Raw genomic sequence first — 23,837 nt, forward strand, 5'->3', positions numbered from 1 at the left:
CCCGACCCTAGACATGTGAGGCATTCGCTACAGGAGCAGGTCACTGGAAGGAGGATGGTGATGGGAAAGCAGGGACCAGGGGGTCAGGGGACATTCCTTCCAATTATGGTGAAAGGGAAAGACACCAGGAGCCTTTTACCAAGAGGAGGGAGAAGCGGGGGAAAGAAACAATTGTAGTTTTTAGAGTTTAAGAAGTGAAACTCTCTGATCTCACTTCAAGTCTGGGAGGGAAGTGAAGTTGGAGGGGCATGTGCTGAAAGAAGAGCAAATGCAAAAGAGATTCTCCTTTAATAAGACAAGTTGCCCCCAATAAGCCAAGTAACGAATACAAGCCCCATCTTTCTTTTGAATCTAAGAGATGCCCTTGGGGAGGTTAAAGATCCATCATCAGCCATTGCTAACCAGAGTGGAAAACAACGCAAATCAGGTGCTGTGCAAACATGTGTAAAGGCCAAAAAAAAAAAGGAGGGGGGCAGCCAATTTTTTTTTCTTGGGGCGGCAAAAAACCTAGAGCCGGCTCTGAAACTGACACCCATATTTGCACGCCCCCCTCCTTTCTAAGGGTATGTCTACACTACGAGAGTAGTTCGATTTTACTTAAATCGAATATGTGGAATCGATATTACAAAGTCGAACGTGTGTGTCCACACTAAGGACAGTAATTAGACTTTGTGAGTCCACACTAACGGGGAAAGCGTCGACATTGGAAGCGGTGCATTGTGGGCAGCTATCCCACAGTTCCCGCAGTCCCCGCTGCCCATTGGAATTCTGGGTCAAGCCGCCAATGCCTTCTGGGTAAAAAAAATGTGTCGAGGGTGCTTTTGGGTAACTGTCGTCATCCGACCGTCACTCCCGCCATCCCTCCCTGAAAGCGCCGGCGGGAAATCAGTTCGCGCACTTTTCTGGTCAGTGACAGCGCGGGCGCCACAGCACTGTGAGCATGGAGCCCACTGCAACCATCGCTGCAGTTATGGCCGTTGTCAACACCTCGCACCTTATCATCCACCTTTCCCAGAGGCAGATGCTGAGAAATCGGGCGAGGAGGCTACGGCAGTGCGGTGAGGACCTGAAGTCTGAGAGTGGCACAGACCTGTCACAAAGCACGGGACCCCGCGCCGAGGACAGCATGGTGGCAATGGGTCATGTTGATGTTGTGGAACGGCGATTCTGGGCCCGGGAAACAAGCACGGACTGGTGGGACCGCATAGTGCTGCAGGTCTGGGATGAATCACAGTGGCTGCAAAACTTTCGCATGCGGAAGGGGACTTTCATGGAACTTTGTGAGTTGCTGTCCCCTGCCCTGAAGCGCAATGACACCCGGATGCGAGCAGCCCTGACTGTCCAGAAGCGAGTAGCCATAGCCCTCTGGAAGCTTGCAACGCCAGACAGCTACCGGTCAGTCGCGAACCACTTTGGCGTGGGCAAATCTACCGTGGGGGTTGTTGTCATGCAAGTAGCCAACGCAATCGTTGAGGTACTGCTCTCAAAGGTTGTGACCCTGGGAAACGCGCAGGTCATCATAGATGGCTTCGCCGCAATGGGATTCCCAAACTGCGGTGGGGCAATAGATGGAACTCACATCCCTATCCTGGGACCGGACCACCAGGCCAGCCAGTACATCAACCGAAAGGGCTACTTTTCAATGGTGCTGCAAGCACTGGTGGACCATAGGGGACGTTTTACAAACATCAATGTCGGATGGCCGGGCAAGGTTCATGACGCTCGTGTTTTCAGGAACTCAGGTCTGTTGAGACGGCTGCAGGAAGGTATTTACTTCCCGGACCACAAAATAACTCTTGGGGATGTGGAGATGCCTATAGTCATCCTCGGGGACCCAGCCTACCCGCTAATGCCCTGGCTCATGAAGCCCTATACTGGCGCCCTGGACACTGAAAAAGAACTCTTCAACTACCGGCTGAGCAAGTGCAGAATGGTGGTGGAGTGTGCTTTTGGCCGTCTCAAGGGGAGATAGAGAAGCTTACTGACTCGCTGTGATCTCAGCGAAACCAATATCCCCATTGTTATTGCAGCTTGCTGTGTCCTCCACAATCTCTGTGAGAGCAAGGGGGAGACCTTTATGGCGGGGTGGGAGGTTGAGGCAAATAGCCTGGCTGCTGATTACGCCCAGCCAGACAGCCGGGCAATTAGAAGAGCCCAGCGGGACGCGCTGTGCATCCGGGAGGCTTTGAAAGCTAGGTTCCTGAGTGAGCAGGGTAACCTGTGACTTTTAAGTTTGTGTACAGAGAAGCTGAACCTGCCCCCGTTTCTTTACCCAGTAAATGTTCAGTATCCTTTCCAGTTACATACCCCGTTCCCCCCCTTTCAACACACGTTTAAAAATAAAATCACTTGAATTTTGTTAATGAACACTGTTTTCTTTATTACTGTTTTCGCGGGAAAGTGTTGAACCTGGGACGCAGACTGTGGTGGGGAGCGGGTGTAGTGTAGTGATGCAAATGACGCTTCTAAACTCCAGGAATGACAGGCTCCGCAGTGGTGGACTGGTTGTTTCAACGGAGCCTGCCACCTCTCCTGTTCGGGACTCTGTGTGTGTGGGGGGGCTATGTGACTTTGTGGCAGGGGGAGGACGGTTACAGATCCCCTGCTGCGTGGCTCTGTGATCCAGGATAAGGACCGCTGCATAAGATCTCTAACTGCCCTCCCCCGCCACAAAGTCACAGAGCACCCCCACCCCCCACAGAACACTAAAACCACCTCCCAGACTGACCAGGGTAACTAGTGACTGCACTGTGTGTGTGCCCTGCTGCTGAACCTGCCCCCGCCTCTGTACCCTGGTAAAGGTGACTGTCCTGTCCAATTACCAACCCCCTTCCCCCCCTTCAGACAGACTCTCCTCTAAAAGAACATGATGGAAACAGTAATTAACAGAAACTTATATTTTATTAGCAACTACACATGAAACTGGGGGGTGAAACTTGGATGGGGGCTTGGGTGAGGCGGGAAGGAAAGGACTTGTCAAATTTTGGGGAATGAGAGCCTTCTGGTACTTGAGCAGTCTGCAGGGGTGGAGTGAGAGTTTTCACGGACTCTGCCGCCCCTCCTTCTTTGGACTTTGGGTGAGGGGGGTTTATGGGACTTGGTGGCGGGGGAGGGCGGTTACAGATAGACTGCAGCGGGGCTCTGTCCTCCTGCCTCCGGTCCTGCAGAACATCCACAAGGCGCCGGAGCGTGTCCGTTTGCTCCCTCATTAGTCCAAGCAGCATTTGAGTCGCTTGCTGGTCTTCCTGCCACCACCTTTCCTCCCGTTCCATGTGTGATCGGTGCATTTGGGACAAGTTATCCCTCCACTGGGTCTGCTGGGCTGCCTGGGCTCGGGAGCAGCACATAAGTTCCGAGAACATGTCCTCCCGTGTCCTCTTCTTCCTACGCCTAATCTGCGCTAGCCTCTGGGACTGTGATGCCAGGCTAGGTCGGGAGACAGTCGCAGCTGTGGGAATGGGAAAAAGGGAGTGAATTCCTCAGAAAGATAAATTTAGTTGTGAACAAAGAACATAGTCTTTCTCAGTGAACAAGACCATGCACAGCACCTATCACATGCGCACTCAGGACAAGGTCGAATTTTCGGCCTTCGCATTCAGTGCCTGGGGTCTTGCAGTGCAGATCAGAGAAGCGGGGCAGGACACCGGAATTTGGGTAGCAGGCCGACATGGTAAGCCGTAGACTTGTGGCTGCTTAAAACTTTAATAATAGCACTGGCCTCCTTTCACGTTGAAAGCAATGCCAGTCCCTGCTGCCAGCAATCCGGCAAGCATGAACTCTGCCCCTGTCCCACCCCCTCGCAGCTGTGCAGGGAAAGATCCCTGTATGCTGCCCCTCTCCCGCCTCCACCGCGTGGCTGTAAACCGCCGGTTACAGTTCTGTAAAGGAACAGGCAAGCAGTCCCAATACTAACATTCCCCTACCTAATTCAAAGCAGGTCACCATGAGCGACATCACTCTGATGAGGATTTCAGAGACGGAAAAAGAAAGGATGTTTCGGGAAAGCCTGCAAAGACCAGGGCCGTATGCCGCCATGCTCTGCAGGGCAATGATCCCGGAGTACTTGCTTGTCTCCTGGCGCGGAAATGTTTCCTACTACGGAGGACCCAATAAGGCTGCTCTCCCCAGGAACCTGATGCAAAGGCTTTCCAATTACCTCCAGGAGAGCTTCGTGGAGATGTCCCTGGAGGATTTCAGCTCTATCCCCGGACATATAGACCGGATTTTACTGTAGCTGCACTGGCAGGGACTAAACAGTAGAGCGGCTTGGGCAGAACAATCATGCTAAACCGGACATTGTTAGATTTTTTTCAGTAGTTGCACTGCCAGGGACTGAAACGTTAAGCGCCTAGGGCAAAGTAATCATGCAAAACCCATTGTTAATATTGTTAATATACCTGTTCTGTTAAAAATAAATGTTTAGATGTTTTAAACACTTACTGAGTGATCCTTCCCCTGATTCTGTGTCCGGGTTAACGCCTGGGGACGGTTGGTAGGGGATCTCTGTAAGGGTGATGAAGAGATCCTGGCTGTCGGGGAAATCAGCGTTGTAAGCGCTGTCGACTGCCTCGTCCTCCTCATCTCCTTCCTCATCTTCCCCGTCCGCTAACATGTCCGAGGAAGCGGTCGTCGACAATATCCCATCCTCAGAGTCCACGGTCAGTGGTGGGGTAGTGGTGGCGGCCGCACCTAGGATGGAATGCAGTGCCTCGTAGAAACGGGATGTCTGGGGCTGGGATCCGGAGCATCCGTTTGCCTCTTTGGTCTTCTGGTAGCCTTGTCTCAGCTCCTTGATTTTCACGTGGCACTGCGTTGCATCCTGGCTGTATCCTCTCTCTGCCATGGCTTTAGAGATCTTCTCGTAGATCTTTGAATTCCGTCTTTTCGATCACAGCTCGGAAAGCACGGACTCATCGCCCCACACAGCGATCAGATCCAAGATTTCCCGATCAGTCCATGCTGGGGCCCTCTTTCTATTCTGAGATTGCATGGCCATCTCTGCTGGAGAGCTCTGCATCGTTGCCAGTGCTGCTGAGCTCGCCACGATGTCCAAACAGGAAATGAGATTCAAACTGCCCAGACAGGAAAAGGAATTCAAATTTTCCCGGGGCTTTTCCTGTGTGGCTGGTCAGAGCATCCGAGCTCGGACTGCTGTCCAGAGCGTCAACAGAGTGGTGCACTGTGGGATAGCTCCCGGAGCTATTAGCGTCGATTTCCATCCACACCTAGCCTAATTCGACATGGCCATGTCGAATTTAGCGCTACTCCCCTCGTTGGGGAGGAGTACAGAAGTCGAATTTAAGAGACCTCTATGTCGAACTAAATAGCTTCGTGGTGTGGACGGGTGCAGAGTTAATTCGATGTAACGGTGCTAAATTCGACATAAACTCCTAGTGTAGACCAGGCCTAAGAAGCATAAACTCCTTCCCTGGGTGAGTTTACTCTCTGAGTCAAGAGAAGGAGCAAAACCAGTCACTAAAGAAATAAGGACTGGAAGAGATTCGAAACCCTGTAGGGGTTATTAGGCTCTCAGCTTTAGTATTGCCACAGCGGCATTCGGAAAGATTGCCCGGTGCTGGCTGTCTCTACATGTGTCACCCTGGTATCCCTTTTATCTACGCGTCTCCCACCATTGTGGTCAGCGTGGTTGGAATTCCTGCCGGGGTTGGTTCCTACGGACAGGATCGAGCCCTGCTCTGACATTCTTCCTGCCTTTCCACCTCGCCACATTATGAACCACAGGCAAGAATTGATATTTGAAAGGTGGTTCCTGTTACCTATTTCCCAAGGGGGATAATAATAACGAAAAGAATAACCAAAAAAATTGAGAGACTGCTCCCTGCTCCCATCCTGATATCCCCTTAAATTTATGATATGTTGTTTTTTAAAAAAGCCTATATTTAATATTATTTATTGTGTGTGTAATATTACATTATTGCATGCCAAGGTACAGAAATGAGCAACAAAAATTAGGGGTATGGAACAGGTTCCATATGAGGACAGATTAACAAGACTGGGATTTTTCAGCTTGGAAAAGAGACAACTAAGGGGGGTATGAGAGAGCTCTATAAACTCATGACTGGTGTGGAGAAAGTAAATAAAGAAGTGTTATTTACTCCTCAGAACACAAGAACTAGGGGTCACCAAATGAAATTAATAGGTAGCACGTTTAAAACAAACAAAAGGAAGTATTTCTTCACACAACACACAGTCAGCCTCTGGAACCCTTTGCCAGAGGATGTTGTGAAGGCCAAAAGTATGACAGGGTTAAAAAAATAACTAGGTAAATTCATGGAAGATAGGTCCATGAATGGCTATTAGCCAGGTGTCTGTAGCCTCTGTTTGCCAGAAGCTGGAACTGAGTGACAGAGGATGAATCACTTGATTGCCTGATCTGTTCAATCCCTTTGGGGCACCAGACATTGACCACTGTCGGAAGACAGGATATTGGGCTAGATGGACCTTTGGTCTGACCCAGTCTGGCCGTTCTTATGTACTTATGGTGCATGAGCTGGGAACAGAGGGACTCAGAAGGAAAATTGGAAGTCCATAGAGCAGCAGCACCAGATAATAACTCCAGCCCTCTCCTCTCTAGACTCTGACTCTAGTGACCTTTAGCCCTTCACCAACAATGGGGCTGTGCTTGTACCTGGGCAGTGCAGCAGGCTCTCCCTGAGTGATTCCGCCCCATCCCAGAATCCCTAGGCGCGCGACTCTCCCCTGTGCCAGCACTGGGCTGTTCCAGGTAAGTAAGGGCTGAGGTGTGGGGTCCCTTATCTCTATGGTTACTGCATTAAATTGTGGAGACATATTGCGGGCTGGCTCCTTAGCTCCGCCTTAGAAAGCAGAGATTCTGGGCTGTGAACCTGAAATCTGAGGTGGGTGAATAAATCCATGATGCCCCTTAAAAAAATCCCAGCTTTGCCCCATATTTCGGGTTGGAGCTGAGTAGGGTTTATCCAGGATCTGAATAATCAGTTCTCCGCTGGCCCATCCGGATTTCGTGCAGCAAAGGGGGCCATAGCCAGTGAATTATAGGATTAAAACCTGATGGCAGGCTCTTATTCACCCTGGTGCCCGTCTCATTCTCGTGCCCCGTGGTGTATTGTTTCTGGATTTGCTGCCCCCACGCGTCACACTGGAGAATGAGATTCTGCAGTTTGGGCTTTTGTATTAACGTTAATTAGTCTCGTTTCACTGTGTCTCTCGCACAATGATACCGGGCGGTGTCCTTGGGTCTCAGGCCAGACATTAGCAAGTACAGCAGGTTGCTGGAGGTGTCTCTGGAGATGGTGAAGGGACCCCGGACTGAAGGGGGGTAATATGTGCTACCCCTTCCGCTAATTCTCCCGAGACCCACTCCAGCCCCTTCCTGGGAGCCTGTCGGACCCAGTCCATCCAGTGGCTGCTGAAGGTGAAGCCGGAGGCTTTGCAGGAGAGGCGGAGAGAGTCTCCGGGCTTTTTCACATCCTCTTCGGACTCCACTAGCGGCACCTGCAAATCAAGGCACGTTAAGAATCAGGAGATTGTGGCCGAGAAGCAATCTCAGGAACCTTCGCTGTTCTCCGGGGAGAAAATCACCTCTGAGCCCTGCGAGAGTGAGGAAGAGACGGAGCCAAAGTCGCATTTCTCTGCCTGGGTCGGGGGTTCTCCAGGGATTAACTCTTTCACTGCCCGGCCCCACAAGGCTCTGGCTTCTCAGTGCGAGGGAAGGGCAGGGTTTAGCAGGGAGCTAAGTAACCCTATTTGCATATCCTGCTCTCAGTAAGGTGCTGATAAACCCAGAATGGAAATCCCAAAATCAGAGCTCAGACATGAGAATGACACTTCCAGACAGGGCCGGCTCCAGGCACCAGCTTAACAAGCAGGTGCTTGGGGCGGCCAACGGAGAGGCGCGGCCGGTGCGGCAATTCCAGGGCGGCAGGTCCCCCAGTCCCTCTTCGAGGGAAGGACCTGCCGCCAAATTGCCGCCGCCGGTCGCGGCTTTTTTTTTTTTTTTGCTTTGGGCGGCAAAAATGCTGGAGCCGGCCCTGCTTCCAGAGAGTCTGGCAAAGGCTGTGTGACTGTGTCCTTAACCCACTGTCTGACACTCGATCAGAGAGTCAACATTGTGCTTAACAGAGAACTGTTGGTACCCAGGTTCCATGGAAAGCGAACGGGATTTCGGCACCAACCCGTGTTAATGCTTTGGAAAATCTCCCTGGCCTTCGCTATAGCAGAGATACCTGGTGAGCCACATTTGGTCTAGTTCAGCCCCTAGTTCTAAGCCAGGGAACGGCTCGTAACATGACCTTGATGTTCTATGTACCTGGGCTGGGCGGAGAGGACCAAAGTTCAGCCTGTGAAATGTTGGTGTCCCGTTCCTGTGGAGTTTCACCAGCAGGTTATTTATGTTGTGACTCTGGTCACCGGACAAACTGGGTTTCTGCCCCTGTTTTATGTAGTAGCTGACATCGACTCTAGAAATGGGAGGTGAAACTTGCCCCTTTTCTTAAAGTGTAGGAGGCGCTGAACATCAGAAAAGGCCCACATCCCATCTGCTTCGCAGAAATTAAAAATGGACCACATGGGGGAGAGCAAGGGAGTATCCGCATTCATCTCTAAACCTCTGCATGGGACTGGGAAATTCCTCTCGGTGAACTCTGCCTTGTGTTTGGAGGTGACGTGTAACTGAGGCAGCCGAGTGCACGTCTAAAAAGGGGATCTCTGTAAACATTTATGTTGTTATGAATTGGTTCTATGAGGCTGAATCTGGGGCACAGGGGCAGAGAAGGCAACACCTTAGGGGAAATGTGGTAAAAACAGAGAAGTTGGGTCCTGCAAAGATGACAGGACTGAACCTGTGAAATATTAAAAGGTGGGGTTAGGTGGGGTTCACTAGGGGCTCGGGCCTTTGTGCTGGGCTCTTGGCACTGGAATGAATTTCACCCACAGAGATTTATCAATGGGCTGAGGGGGAAGAGATTTAGCTCGCTCAGCACCTTGCAGGCACAGAGCCAGAGTGAGGTGTTGGCTGTTTGCTCTCAATGTGCTCTTCAGCCAGTGACTCAGACTTTGTCCTCCACGAAACAGAAGGCCTGGGCTTTGTTCCTAGCTCGTGATAGTCGGGCTCTAGGATCTACAACAGGCAGTGGTAAAAAGACTCCGTGTTTATTTCCCCAGCCATAGGACGGAAGAATAATCTAGTTGCTATAGCATGAGTCTAGGTATGAATATTCCTGGGGTCTTTCTTTTCACCTCTGAGCAGACTGATGGACAAATTGGTAGAGCAGGGCCCTGGGAGTCAGGACTCCTGGGTTCCATTCTCAATCTTGGTGTCTCTGATTCACTGTGTGACTTGGGATGATAGGGGGTTTAATTCACAAGGGTTTGTAACTTGCTGCGGAATCCTCAAGAAGCAAAGAACTAAGAAAGCAGAGAGAACGCGGTGCTGGCAGCTGCTGCTCTCGGTGACTCACACAGGAAGGCTGGTTCTCTGCACGGTTAGTTTTAGTGCGGGCTCTGATAGGTTTCCTCTCACTGTGTCTCTGGCACAGTAATACACGGAGGTGTCTGCGGGCTGGAGGCCGGTCAGTTGCAGGAACACTTGGCTTTTGGAGGTGTCTCTGGTGATGGTGAGGCGACTTTTGAGAGCATCGTTATATTTATTGCTTCCATCACCCCAGATAACTCCCATCCATTCCAGCCCTTTCCCCGCTGGCTGCCAGGCCCAGTGCACCCCGGAGCTAGTGAGAGAGAATCCAGATACGGTGCAGGTCAGTCTGAGGGTCTCCCCAGGTTTCTTGACTCCCCCTCCGGACTCCAGCAGGCTGATCTGGGAATAGACACCTGCAGAGGAGGAAATAAAGGGGAAATATTGCAGTGATTCACGGAGGCGCAGTTATTAGGGAACATGCGGTACCGGGTACCCAGCGGCAGCGCAGATCCCACCCGTACCTGCTGGGAGCAGCAGGAGGAAGGCGATGGCCAGGCTGGGGGTCATGCCTGCGGCTGGTGGCTCGTTCCCCAGGAGGGATGGGAAGCTGAAGCCCGGCGCTGGCACTGAGCGTTGTTAGCGACCGGGACTGGGCTATGAACAGGGCCCCGGGGAGCTCGTTTGCATGGGCAGGGGTGGGGACAATATAACGGGTGACCTAGGAGGTGTGTGAAGCAGCATCGCATTGTTAAGTCTCACGGCAGGTGGATTCCAGAGTCCAGCTGTAACACGGAATGTTCCCTTCTGCTATTTCTTCTGCCCGCCTGAGATTTGCAACTATGAAATCACTGAATAGAGAGAGTTACCCAGGGCTGGATTAAGGTATAAATGAACTAAACTACAGTTTAGGGTCTTGCAATCTGAGGGGCCTCTACAAAGGAAAAAAATGAATCTATTTGATTTTTTTTTCAAAATCAGTTGATAAATAAAGGAGTTATGTGAAAAAGAAGATTCTCTCTATAGACATTTTTGTTCAAATATGACAAAAATATACACATCTGGCTACACAAATACCCTTAGCCTAGCCTTACCCTTCACTAATTGTTCATTATTGACAGGTAGGAGGCCAGGGCTGAGATAACTGCACTTGTAAAATTAGTATTTCTAAGAGTAAGCCTGCTATCAGTCTCCTAAAGAAGCGTTTTGTTGGCCAGCTGCTACTTGTAAAATTCAGAGTGTGCCTTCAGAACTTATTTCAATAAATAAATAATCTCACTGCCAATAAAATCAGGAATAATGTGAGGTTTCAGAGAGCAGTGTCGGGAAGCAATCCTGCCAAGCTTATACTCGCATGGGACTCGTCCTAGGAGTGACATCATGCATAGTGTCCCCCTTAGCTGGTAATAGCCACAAAGCCGCCATCTTGTGTATAGCACTGAGGCACGCTCAGTCATATACTGCGTTCATTCCTGTTTTTCTTCATTTTTGTAAATGTTAGCATGTTCTTTCTTCTTTGGATCTGTACATATGCACAATTGTGCATTTTAGTGCACACTCCGCTTTCTGCTCCATGCGCTATCCATGCTTCACATGACTGAGTTTGCAGGTGATCATCTTATGGACTTGGGTCAAGTGGATCTGGAGGAGGATACATTTGTGTTGGCTTCCCTCCGTCGGTTTCAGGAACCTTCACAGTAAATATCAGAGAGTGCTGACGAAAGGATAAATAGAGGGTTTTGAGAGAAGTGAAGGCAGATATACATATATAGCAAAATATTCTGAATACTTGGTGAGCAAGTTATTTCAAACTATGTGAATATGTGATTTATAGGCTCTTAAAGCCTATGATATTAATTATATTTGCTTGAATATAGGCTAGTTGGTCTCAATTTCTCAATGCCTGCCTAGTGATTACCAGTCTTTTTTTCTGGTAAATTCTTTCTTTCTCTTTCGCACCTATAGCTTGTTGTCACTATGTGTGTCCAAGATGTTTACACAAGATTAATTAGTGGTCCTGGGGGAGACAGAGGGTAGAGAAGTCAATGAGAAGAGAGATGTCTGCCTAGAATAAAGATTGGGATTTTCTGCTTGGCGGGTTTGGGTTGCGCAATATAATATTTTATTATAGGTAGTATGCTATGTAAAAATTCTTTTATAGACTTATACATCACACATCATATGAATAAAAATTGTATTTTTATAGTATGGCAAAAGAAAAATCCCAACAATTCATTGTTTCATAGCAAAAATTAAATGAGAATAAACATTTGAAAATATATTTTATATATAGTCTGGATAAACTTTGTATTTCCCTAAGAAAATTAAAAAAACTTTTTTTCATTTATTCATATGAAAATAAGGATAATTTTCCTTATTCATGGTTTAAATATATATATATATACTCTTTTGCTTTCCTGTGAGAACATAGACAAAATACACAAACTTTCACAGAAATATCCTGGTAAAATAACAGAAGTTTTATGCATATATATACATTATAAATTATAAAATATATACAAATTATGAAATATTATTTGTTGTTTTATAGATATATAAATCTCAACATTTTTAATATAAAACAACTTTTTACTGGTTTCAATAAAAACTTTCTGCTACTAATTTTAGTATTAATATTAGGTAATTCAGCATAACCTTTCTATACAAAAAAAAGAAAAACAAATGAATTTATTAGAAAAATACAACCCACATACAATTTTCTGACGGTTTGCTTATTACCTGGGTGTAATTCATATCAATATAACTAACAGTTGAGCTTTAAGCTTGTGGGTTACCCACATCCCTATATCCCAGGGGTCGGCAACCTTTGGCACGCGGCTTGCCAGTGTAAGCACCTGGCCGGTTTGTTTACCCGCCGCGTCGGCCGCTCCAGGCCAATGGGGGCTGCGCGAAGCGGCGCGGGCCGAGGGATGGTCCATGCCATAGAGATGTGGCGTGTCTGTTTATAGATTTATTTGACTCCCTGCCCTGTACATTGTCTCCCTTCTATTAGCCTCATCACTGAACTGGTCTCCAGCCAGTCTGAGAACCTAGGACCATGGCGCATTGTGGAGCCAGCCAGCCACCCACCCTCATCGTCTGAGTATCCTTCAGTGTAACTGTCTATGGAACATTCCCTGAGAACATTCTCTCTCTCTCTCTCTCTCTCTCTCTCTCTCTCTCTCTCTCTCTCTCTCTCTCTCCAGTCTGTGTGAATACGCTGGTAGCGTAGGGCCTGAGGAGAGAGTCTACATAGCCAGACAATCCTGCTGTCAGGGTGCCATTTACATGGATTAAAAGATATCAATAAGGATTTTATCTGCCCAAAAAGTCTAAAATGTCCCATGTTCACCGCTCAGTGCCAGTGTGAGGATAGAAATCAGGAGACGTGAAAACAAAAACCCTGGCAGCTATAAAAGGACCTAAGGGCGCTGTCCAAATCCCTCTTGGTCAATGCCATAGACTGTGTAGGGTATGTTTAAATGTTATACATGCAGGGGCGACTCCAGGCACCAGCGCACCAAGCGCGTGCCTGGGGCGGCAAGCCGCGGGGGACGGCCTGCCGGTGGCTGTGAGGGCGGCAGTCAGGCATCTTTCTGTGGCATGCCTGTGGGACCGGCGGACCTCCCGCAGGTATGCCGCCGAATCCGCGTTACCAGCGGACCTCCCGCAGGCATGCCGCCGAAAGCCGCCTGCCTGCCGTGCTTGGGGCGGCAAAAAACATAGAGCCGCACCTGAGAATAATACTCGCTCCCTGGTTTCCAGTAGTGGACCAGCCACTCCAGCCCCTTTCAAGGCTCCTGTCTGACCCAAACCATATAATAGTCGGAGACAGTGAACCCGCTCATGGCGCATTTCAGCCGAGTGGATTCTCCGGGCTTCTTCAGTTCTTGACCTGACTGGGTCAGAACAACCTGTGACCGGCCCACTGTGGGAAAGTGAACAATGAGGGAACCGGTCACATGAAACACGATTCCCCTTCAGTTAACAGGAGACGAATATCAATAAAAGCACTTTACAAAATACGTTTTTAGATCATTGCAGAAAACCAGGAATGTTTGCTCGCTTCTCCAGTGCTTGTATAGGGAGAAAATACCGTCCAGAGCCGCCACAAGGAAAAGTAAATGGAGCCAAAGTCTCATTTTCCCTGGTGTTGGAGGGGAAAGTCCTCAGTGGAGTGGCTGGTAACTGCACAGACACAGGGGGCTGCAGTTTGTCTCTCCGGGTGCTGCTGGGACAGAGAGATTAAAACAGGAGACAGTCACCTATTTGCATATCCCTCTCCTTATAAGAGACAAACTCCTTCCCGAGCCGTCTCGTTTTCTTTTCCTGGGGATCAGAGAAAATGGGCAAGTCTTTTCTCTTGCTCTGGGCCTGACCCAAAGCTCATAGAACTCAATGGGAATCTTTCCTTTGACTTCATTAACCACTGGATGTGACACTCTGCTAAGGGTAATGCCATCAATACCTATAACCATGTTTTCCAGCCTTCTGTCTTAGGTACTTCTGGGAGCACCCCTTACCATAGCATCTCAGCGTCTTGCCAGACTTAACCTCACCACACTACAATGATGTAAAGAATTGTAATTTTGTTAACAAAGCGGGGACCCAGGCACAGAGCGGGAGATTTTGAAAGGTATTTAAGTGCCCTAAAATGCAGGGAGGCACCTAGTGGGATCTGCAAAAGTGACTAAGACTCTACCGCCCCTTAATTTCAATGGAATTTAGGCTTTTAGGAGCCTTCATAATGTCATTAGGTGCCAATGTCCTTCTTTGGGAACCTAAATAACTTTTAAAATCTGGTCTAAGTGACTTGCCCAAGCTCCCAAAGGAAGACATACTAAAAATAATAATATGGGTCCAATGGAAAAGGCGGACCTTAATCTGGGCTTCATCTTAAATTGATTGGATTACACAACGGTTGGATCTGAGGGGAACCTCACGATGTAATTTTGTGGCTGCTTTTCTTTTCAAAAATGTAACCCGTTATTTTTTCTCACAGATTTCAAGGGGAATTGACAGGATCAAAGTGCAAACGCAGTTTCTGTGTGTAAAGGAGCAGGGTACGTAGGTAACCCAATGCCCCTTGTCAGTCTTGTCCCTAAGGCTGTGCTGTGCCGTATTCCTCATTGCTGCCCCCTCGTGGTACATGGGAGAAGTGGACTCTGCAGCCAACCCCCCTCTCTGTTTTCCCTCTTTGTGTTATTAGTCATATTAAATCCAAAAATGAATATTTTGAGCGGTTTGTTCATTTATTCTTTTAAACCTGGATTTTTTTTTCTCCTAGGAAAATGGTCCTTGTGCCAGAGCCACATTTCATAGAAAAAAACATTCAACTGGAAAGCAAACAAACAAAGAAAGAAACAGATAAAGACACGCGGTGGGATCTAGTGAGAGATCAGGGTCTTTCTGCTGGAATGTGTCACTGACACTGGTGATACTAAGCAGAATCCCAGTGTGGTTTATTAATGAGGTTTTATCAGGGGCGGCTCCAGGCACCAGCACACCAAATGCATGCCTGGGGCATTCACCCGGTTGCCGGGTCTCCTGTCCGAGCCGGAAGCGGTGTGTGTGTCGCTGCTGCCCCCATGCGGCTGTCGGGAGAAGTGGTGATTCCGCAGCCTGGGTTTTTGTATGATCACAAACCGGTTTCGTTTCACTGTGTCCCGCACAGTAATAGCGGGCGGTGTCCTCGGGCTTCAGGCCGGTCATTTCCAGATACAGCTCACTCTTGGAATTATCCCTGGAGATGGTGAATCGCCCTTTGACGGAATCAAGGTAGTATGTACTACCTCCACCGGGGTATATAGCAGCGACCCATTCTAGTCCCTTCCCAGAAGCCTGTCGGACCCAGCTCATGTAGTAGCTGCTGAAGGTGAACCCGGAGGCTTTGCAGGAGAGGCGGAGAGAGTCTCCGGGCTTTTTCACATCCCCTCCAGACTCCACCAGCGCCTGAGACCGAACACCTGGGAATAAAGACAGGCCATTAATATCAGTATAAAAACAGCGATAACACAATATTCTTCTAACTCTGCCAGTTATTCAGAGGAGGAAAATACCTTCTAAAGCTGCTACAGCGAAAATTACAAGGAGCAAAAATCCCATTTTCCCTGGTGCTGGAGGGGAAAGTTCTCAGGGGACTGGCTGGTCACGCACAGACCCAGGGGCTGCGGATTGTGTCTCCGGGTGCAGCCTGGGCAGGGAGAGGCACAGATTTAAACAGGAAACTGTCTCCCTCATTTGCATGCCCCCGTGTTATAAGAGACACACACTCCTGCTGCCAGTGATCTGACTGACTCGCCCTAGGGCTCCGGGTGCGGGAGTCAGACTGTCCCGGCCTGTGTGTCTGTGCAGCGCCGGGCACAGGGCTCCGGGTGCGGGAGTCACACTGTCCCGGCCTGTGTGTCTGTGCAGCGCCGGGCACAGGGCTCCGGGTGCGGGAGTCAGACTGTCCCGGCCTGTGTGTCTGTGCAGCACCGGGCACAGGGCGCTGGGTCCTCCTGACACTTCCGGACCCCTGGGAGGAATGACCAGCTCCCTGCAGTGACTGTATTTCCTCACCCAGGAACTGAGGGCCTGGCTATTGTGAGGTGATATTGGGGACTGGGGGGACTCAGCTCTGGAGCCCCGTTCCATGCGCACAAGGGCCATGCAATGACCTGTTGGGGGGGGTCAGTGTCTGGGGAGGGGTCGTGTCCCAGGGATCCATTGGGCTGGGCCACCCGCCGGAGAGGGAAGATTTCCCGTGGCACTGGGAGGGATTTGGGACGGAAGCCCCTTTCCCTTCCCAGCAGTGACCGGCTACATTGAAATGATCCATGACACTAGGAACGTGATCTCAGCAAGCCTGGCTCGTGCTTTGGACCAGGTCTGGGGCCTGCCTGTGGGTGCAGGTGGGAGAAGTTGGCCGGGGGGGGGGAGTCTGAGGACAGAGTTAAGGTTTCGCAGTGGAGCCTCCCTGGGATTAGTGGGCCAAGAGCGGCGTGTCTGGGAGTTTTTCTTTAGGGGAGAGTCGAGGGAGGATTCAGGAAACAGTGAGGGAACATTATTCTGCATGGCTGCTATTTATAATCGTGTTTATATTCCTATTCCCAGTCACACTCCACTTCCCATTTACACTCGGATTGGAAACTCGGTGGGACTGAGAGAGGTTTTATGGTCTGTGTTTGTACCTTGCCTAGGACTATGGGATCCTAGACTATAATTAAGAACATAAGAACGGCCAGACTGGGTCAGACCAAAGGTCCATCTAGCCCAGTATCTTGTCTTCCGACAATGGCCAGTGCCAGGTGCCCCAGAGGGAATGAACAGAACAGTGAATCACCGAGTGATCCACCTCCTGTCGCCCATTCCCAGCTTCTGGAGACCCTAGGCGCTAGGCCCACAACCAGCACCAAATCTATCACCTCTAAGCATCATCATCCAGATCATTTACTTAGTTTATTATTAATAAGCAATAAAGTGTAGACAGAAGCTTTCTCCTGGTTGTGTTTAAAGAACTTGTGTGATACGAACACTACCTGTTTTTTAACCATTCCCATGATGTAATATTGAGGGATAACAACAAAAACAACAACAAAAATATTTCCATTCCCACTGACTTTCAGACAATTATCGGCATTCACGCTGAAACACAGATCTCCATTCCCATTACCACTCATGTTCCCTTTCATATCCCCACAGTCATTCCCACACACTGGAGAGAGAGAGAGAGAGAGAGAGAGAGAGAGAGAGAGAGAGAGAGAGAGAGAGAGAATGTTCTCAGGGAATGTTCCATAGACAGTTACACTGAATGATACTCAGACGATAAGGGTGGGTGGGTGGCTGGCTCCATAATGCGCCATGGTCCTAGGCTCTCAGACTGGCTGGAGACCAGTTCATTGATGAGGCTAATAGAAGTGAGACATTGTACGGGGCAGGGAGTCAAATAAATCTATAAACAGACACTACCCAGCTCTATGGCATTGACCAACAGGGATTTGGGGAACAGCCTTGTTCCCTTTTATAGCTGCCAGGGTTTGTGTTTTCACCTCTCCTGCTTTCTATCCCCACACGGGAACTGAGAGGTGAACATGGGACTATTTGGGCTTCTGTTTGGCAGATAACAATTCCTTTTATCCCATAACAATGTCTGTAATAGAATATTTGGTGTGACGTTATCTGATTAGAATATCACCATATAGATCATTGTTGTAACCACTCTTATATATTTGCAGAAAATCTCATAGATGGGCATCTCCCATGCTCCATTGTCAACCAAGTGTTTACTGATGAACCACTTAATTTGAACAGTCCCTCCAAGCTGTGCTGGCTAGTTACCTTGTGGGCAGTACCCCAGGAGCCCACATTTGAAATCCAAGTGTAGAGCCAATATTTATATCTTCAGATACAAAAATGATACATGCATACAGATAGCATCATTATAACCAGCAAATCCTAACCTTTTCATAGACACCTCACTCCACAGCCTTTGTACAATACTTGTTGCAAATATATAACAGTGGTTGCAACAATGATCTATATGGTCATATTTTAATCAGAGAACATCACACACTTCTATTTGCATATCCCGCTCCTGGTGACACATAAAACTTCCTCACTTAAGAAACCCAATTTACCTGCCTGGGGATTCAGAAAGTGGCACAGGGAAGCGAGGAAGGATCATTCACCGTCAGGGCGCCCACCTGGGACCCCACATGCCCAGGCTCGGTTCCCTGCCCTGTCCCAGACTTCCTGTGTCACTCGGGGCAAGTCACCTGGGGCCGGATTTTTCTAAGTATTGATGCATCAAGGGGGATTTTCTAAAGCACCGCAGCGCCCAACTCCCATAGGTGTACCTCAGTTCTCAGGCTGTGAAATGGGGATAATGGGACCTTCCTGCCTCACCGCGGTGCAGTGCGGATAGATGCCATAAAAGGTATGAGGTGCTTAGCTATTATGGTGACTGGGGGGGGGGGCAAGTGTGTATCTAAGACAAACAAATCTATTACTCTTGGTGTGATGCAAAGATCACTGACATGAATGGAATGAGTGCCGCCTCCCTTGCCTTCATTTGGCCTTGGGCCATTCCGCAATGCAGCAATGGATGGATATTCCTTCGCATGGGAAAACAGCTGGTCAGGTGACATGATTAACCTGGGGGAAATGTCTAGTATAAGGAAAGCATCTCACATTCTTTCAGAGCCTGACGCAAAACCCTTCACAACCCCAGAGAAACCGTCCCATTTAGTGCAACGTGATCTGTGTCAGGCCCTGTGTTCATAACCCTGATGGCTGCGAAGTTGTTAGTTGTTCCTTGAAATGTCAATTGTAAATGTCTTCAGCAGAGGCAATGGACTGATCACTAGAACAGAGCTAATTAGATGCAGAGGATGCTTCCTTCGGAGGATCAGCAGCTGTGATTGAAGCAGAAAACTCTCGGAGCTATCAGATTAGTAGAAGAGTCCTAGGCAGATTCATTGGTATGGGTAAAATACCAAATCTGACTGATTATAATGAGACTACTGATGGGATTGAGGAATGAGAGATTTTCCCAATTGCTTCTCGGCTCTCTATGAGCTAAGATCAAAGTGTAGTGTCTGTTCTTATCAGTTTAATTTCTTCTGATGGACATCTGCAAACACCCGTCCTGAAGGTGGAATCTTCTGCAGCCATTTTTGAAAAAATTGATGATGCTTTGAAGATATACTCCACTACTGCTATTTTGGAAGAAAACTTTTCTTCACCCTCAGCTACACTATCATCAACTGCTGCTGTTCCTGCTTTCCCTGCTTCCCAGAAAGCTCAGCAGAAACCTATCCTGAAAACCACCCGTGGTGCCTCACGAAAGACCCGGACCACCTGCAAAAATGAAAACATTAGGAGCTGGCTGAAGAAAGCCCCCGTGGATAACTCTGCAGGGAGACCTGGCACCAGAAGGACAGCTCTTCGGGACCTCACATCCAGGAGCAAGAATATCTCAACAGCTCTTCAGGAGGAGGACCCCCGGAGAACCCTGCCCGCTTCCCAGGACCAGGATGCTGATCGCCGCCCTGCCGGGAAGAACACCACTGGAGGAGCCCCCCCGACGACCCAGGACCAGGATGCTGATCGCTGCCCTGCCGGGAAGGACGCCCCCGGAGGAGCCCCCCCGATGACCCAGGACCAGGATGCTGATCGCTGCCCTGCTGCTCCAGTGACGGATGCTCCGGAAGGAACCACTTCCTCAACCCCAGATTCCGAAACTACTTTCCACCTGGCTGTCTGGAGGAGGGCCGCTCGAAGGGGAATGCACTTCAGAGCCCAAGATCTCGATGCCACATGCTGCCCTTCCGGGCAAAGAGACAACGTGGCCAGTGAGTCCAGCGCCCCCCCAAGAGCGACTTCACCTCCCCAAGCTTCTCTACCAGACCCAGAGGAATCACCTGGCGAGTCTGCAGGCACAACAGAGATCCGCCCCACGGAGGGTGAGGCAGGGGAAGAAGACCGCATCTACCTCCAGTACCCGCTCCCTACGGGTCTCCTCCTCTGCCCATTCTGTCTCCCCGTCCATGGAGTCCAGACCCTCACGGCCCCCAGCAAACACGTTCGTAAGACCTACAACAAACAGATTGCTTTCCGGTGTAGCCACTGCGATCTCCCCTTCGAGACCCAAAAGAAATGTAAGTTTCATCACGCCACATGCAAGGGACCCCCCATGACCGCGAAGGTGAATCCCACTGACATCCTGCGGGTTCCAACCCTGAACCCCACCAATGGTCTGGCTTCAGCATCCCAGCCAGCGTCCTCAGAGTCACAGCAGGTAAGTGGGGACCAACCGCCAACTGAGGGAAGAGTAACCCCTGCCTCGAGGACTGACGATGCCACCAAAAGGACCAGTCCCGTCTCCAGAATCTCCACGCTGGACCCTGCTGTGAGGGGGACCACCACCACCTCCCAGGTCAACAACCTCACCAGATGCCTCAGCGACCTCATAAAAACCATCCGGCACAACACGGACACGAGACGCTGCAGCGCTCCCCCACAGGTAACCTCATGCCGCCCTGCCGTAGGAGCAACTAGCATCGTCCCCCAGGCTGCACGGCGAGATCCAGCCAATGGAGGAGCCTCCTGTAGCCCCCAGATCCCACAGCCAGACCCCGCCCCCGGGAGACTCAACACCTCCTCCAAGGTTACCCAAAGAGCCTCTGACCACCAAAAACCCCATGCCCCACCGAGGACCCACCAGCCGGATGCCGCCCACAGAAGAACCAGAACCATCCCCAGCGCTTCCAAACACGACCGCGCCCTGACAAAGCCCAGCACCGGTGCTTCCAGAACCCCACTCCCTCCCGGAAGATCCAGTGCTGCCTCGGAGACACCGAGAGCTGCCCTCCCCACCACACCAGGACCCCCGCCTCAAGACCCACCTGAACACCGCTCCACAGTCCGAGGGACAACAAGGCCGCAAACCATCCCCGCAGCACCTGAACCTGCAAAGACAACGCAGCAGGAGGAGCGACGGCCACGAGCGAGGGTCGCCATGCCGTGGCAATCCGCCTGGATGGAGGAGCTGGCAAAGGCTGAGGACTTTGAGAACTTCAACACCCTGATGGACAGACTGACTGCAGAACTGTCTGCGGAAATTACGGCCAGAAGGAGGGAACCCCGGGAAGCCGCACAGGCCACTCGCAGATTCCCTGTGCCGAGCCGTAACAACACCACCAGAGAAGGCAGGAGAGGGGACGTCGGCCGCCGCTACGATCCGGCGGCTGCATCCCGTATTCAGAAACTATACAGGATGAACCGGACGAAAGCCATGAGGGAGATCCTCGATGGGACCTCCTCCTACTGAGCCATCCAGCCCGAGAGGCTCTACTCCTAGTTCGAGGACGTGTTTGATCACGAGGCCCAGACCAACTTGCGACGCCCAGAGTGCCTTCCCCCGCTACCCCGGATCGACCTCACGGAGGACCTGGAGCGAGATTTTTCACCGCAGGAGGTGCAGGCGAGGCTGACGAGGACCAAAAACACCGCCCCTGGAAAAGATGGCATCCGCTACCCTCTGCTGAAGAAGCGAGACCCCGACTGCTTGGTGCTCGCTGCCATCTTCAACAAATGCAAGCAGTTCCGCCGTGCCCCCCGCTCCTGAAAAAAGTCCATGACTGTGCTCATCCACAAAAAAGGCAAATGAGACAACCCCGGCAACTGGAGGCCCATCTCCCTCTGCTCCACCATCTACAAGCTGTATGCCAGCTGCCTCGCGGAAAGGATCACAGACTGGTAGTGTGCGGGGGCGCTGTCAGCTCAGTGCAGAAGGGTTTCATGTCCTGCGAGGGATGCTACGAGCACAACTTCCTCCTCCAGACGGCCATCCAGGAGGCCAGGAGGTCCAAGAGGCAGTGCGCAGTAGCATGGCTTGACCTGACCAACGCCTTTGGATCCATACCCCACCATCACATCTTTGCCACCCTGGGAGAGTTCAGGATGCCAGAAACCTTCATCCAGATCCTCCGGGACCTCTACAAGGACTGCACCACCACCATCCATGCCACGGACGGAGAGACGGACGCCATCCCCATCCGCCGTGGCGTGAAACAAGGATGCCCCCTTAGGCCCATCATCTTCAACTTGGCCATGGAACCGCTCATCCGAGCCATCTCCAGCAGCCCGACCGGCTTCGACCTGCATGGCAAGAAAATCAGCATTCTGGTCTTCACTGTGGTCCCGCACTTGCAACACCACACGTTGCCTGGGGAAGCGCATCGGCTGCCGCTGGGAGTGGTGCGAGGAGCGCCAGGAGCTGGGAGTCCAGGTGTCGCACATCAGGACAGACGACAACACCATCATCACCCCGAGCGCCAGGGGCTTGCTGGAGAGGACTCTGAAGGCCGCCATCCACTCGTTGTACGTGGAAACCCTGAAGCGTAAACCAGACCAGGGTAAAGCCTTTGAGTTGACCAGCAAATGGGATGCCAGCAACCACTTCCTCGCCGGGGGCGGCTTCACCCGTTTCACCGACTGGCGGTTCATCCACCGTGCCCAGCTTAACTGCGTCCCGCTCAACGGAGCTGTCCGCCGGGGAACCGAGACAAGCATTGCAGGAAGTGCGGCTACTCCAACACGACCCTGGCCCACGTCCTGTGCAGCTGCAAACCCCACTCCAGAGCCTGGCAGCTGCTCCTCAATGCCATCCAGAACCACCTGGTGAAAGCCATCGCACCACGCCTGGGTGAGATCTCCGTGAACTGCACCATCCCCGGTACCGACAGCCAGCTACGACCTGACGTGGTCGTCACCTACGAGGCCCAGAAAAAGATCATCCTCGTCAACGTCACGGTCTCCTTTGAGAACAGGACCCCGGCATTTCGTGAAGCCCGAGCTCGTAAGCTGGAAAAGTACGCCCCCCTGGCCGACACCCTGAGAGCGAAGGGCTATGAGGTGCAGATGGACGCCCTGATTGTCGGAGCCCTGGGCGCCTGGGACCCCTGCAATGAGCGTGTGCTGCAGACCTGCAGGATCGGTCGACGCTACTCACGTCTCATGCGGCGCCTCATGGTCTCAGACACCATCCGATGGTCCAGGGACATCTACATCGAATACATCACCGGCCACTGACAGTACCAGGAGGCATGAGCCAGAGTGACATCGTTCTCCCACTACGAGAAAGGGACCAAGTGACCTTCTCCGTTGGATCATATGAACTGGAACCATAAACTCCCTGAACATTAAAACTCACCAAATGAGGGTCAATCCATCCTCACCAACATATCCACTCATTATACTCCACACCTGAACATAGCCAGTCTATGAACTTCATACCCTCATATCTCAATGCCTGTACTTTGACCCATCAACCTTTTACCCCCAATCGGGGATACTGCAGATTATGTATTCCTTATGCCACTTGATTTTAAACCAATCTTTGCACCCTCGATAATCTGTATGTTATTCCCTGATAACCTGAAACGTCTATGCTCAAACTCTGTTCACTATTTTTTTTAACATCATCTTAATAAAATTTTTTAATCTGGACCTCAGCCAGTCAAAGACTCAATGTCATTTCTGCAGGAGCTGGGAGAGATAATCACAGTAGAGATGATGGTGATAGTAAAAACTATTTCCTATTCAGTGGTTTTCATCCACACATTTTGGAGCATTTTATAAAGGAGTTAAGCAGCATTATCCCCAATTTTTGCCCAAGGGGAAAGTGAAGCACCTGGAAGTGACGTGATTTGCCCAAGATCACAGAGGAAATAAGTGGCAGACCTGGAAATAAATTCCCAGCCGTGCTGCATCTCTGTTTGGTGCTGAGCACTATGGGAATGCGATCTACGGACACCCGCCATGCACCTCGCAGTAACGGGTAGGTAAAGGCAGTCGACCAACTCTCTAAAGTGGTTGAACTGGTCACTCCGTGTTAGGTCAGATTCTGTTCTCAGTTAGGCACTAGAAATCTTGAATAATT

General features: G+C 50.5%; 1 non-coding gene and 1 gene segment (V, D, J or C); one reads left to right on the top strand and one right to left on the bottom strand.

Moving 5' to 3' along the window:
* Positions 1-13,203: 13,203 nt before the first annotated feature.
* On the bottom strand, positions 13,204-17,073 carry LOC135886388 (Ig heavy chain V region 914-like). The segment is given in 3 exon segments: positions 13,204-13,340; positions 15,085-15,378; positions 17,067-17,073. Coding segments are annotated over 3 exon segments (438 nt in total).
* Positions 17,074-18,947: 1,874 nt separating this feature from the next.
* On the top strand, positions 18,948-19,130 carry LOC135887263 (U2 spliceosomal RNA). The gene has a single exon (XR_010561808.1). It is a non-coding gene; the product is annotated as a U2 spliceosomal RNA (small nuclear RNA).
* Positions 19,131-23,837: the final 4,707 nt, after the last annotated feature.

Source organism: Emys orbicularis, chromosome 12 (genome assembly GCF_028017835.1).
Source record: "Emys orbicularis isolate rEmyOrb1 chromosome 12, rEmyOrb1.hap1, whole genome shotgun sequence".
Classification (NCBI taxonomy): Eukaryota; Metazoa; Chordata; order Testudines; family Emydidae; genus Emys; species Emys orbicularis.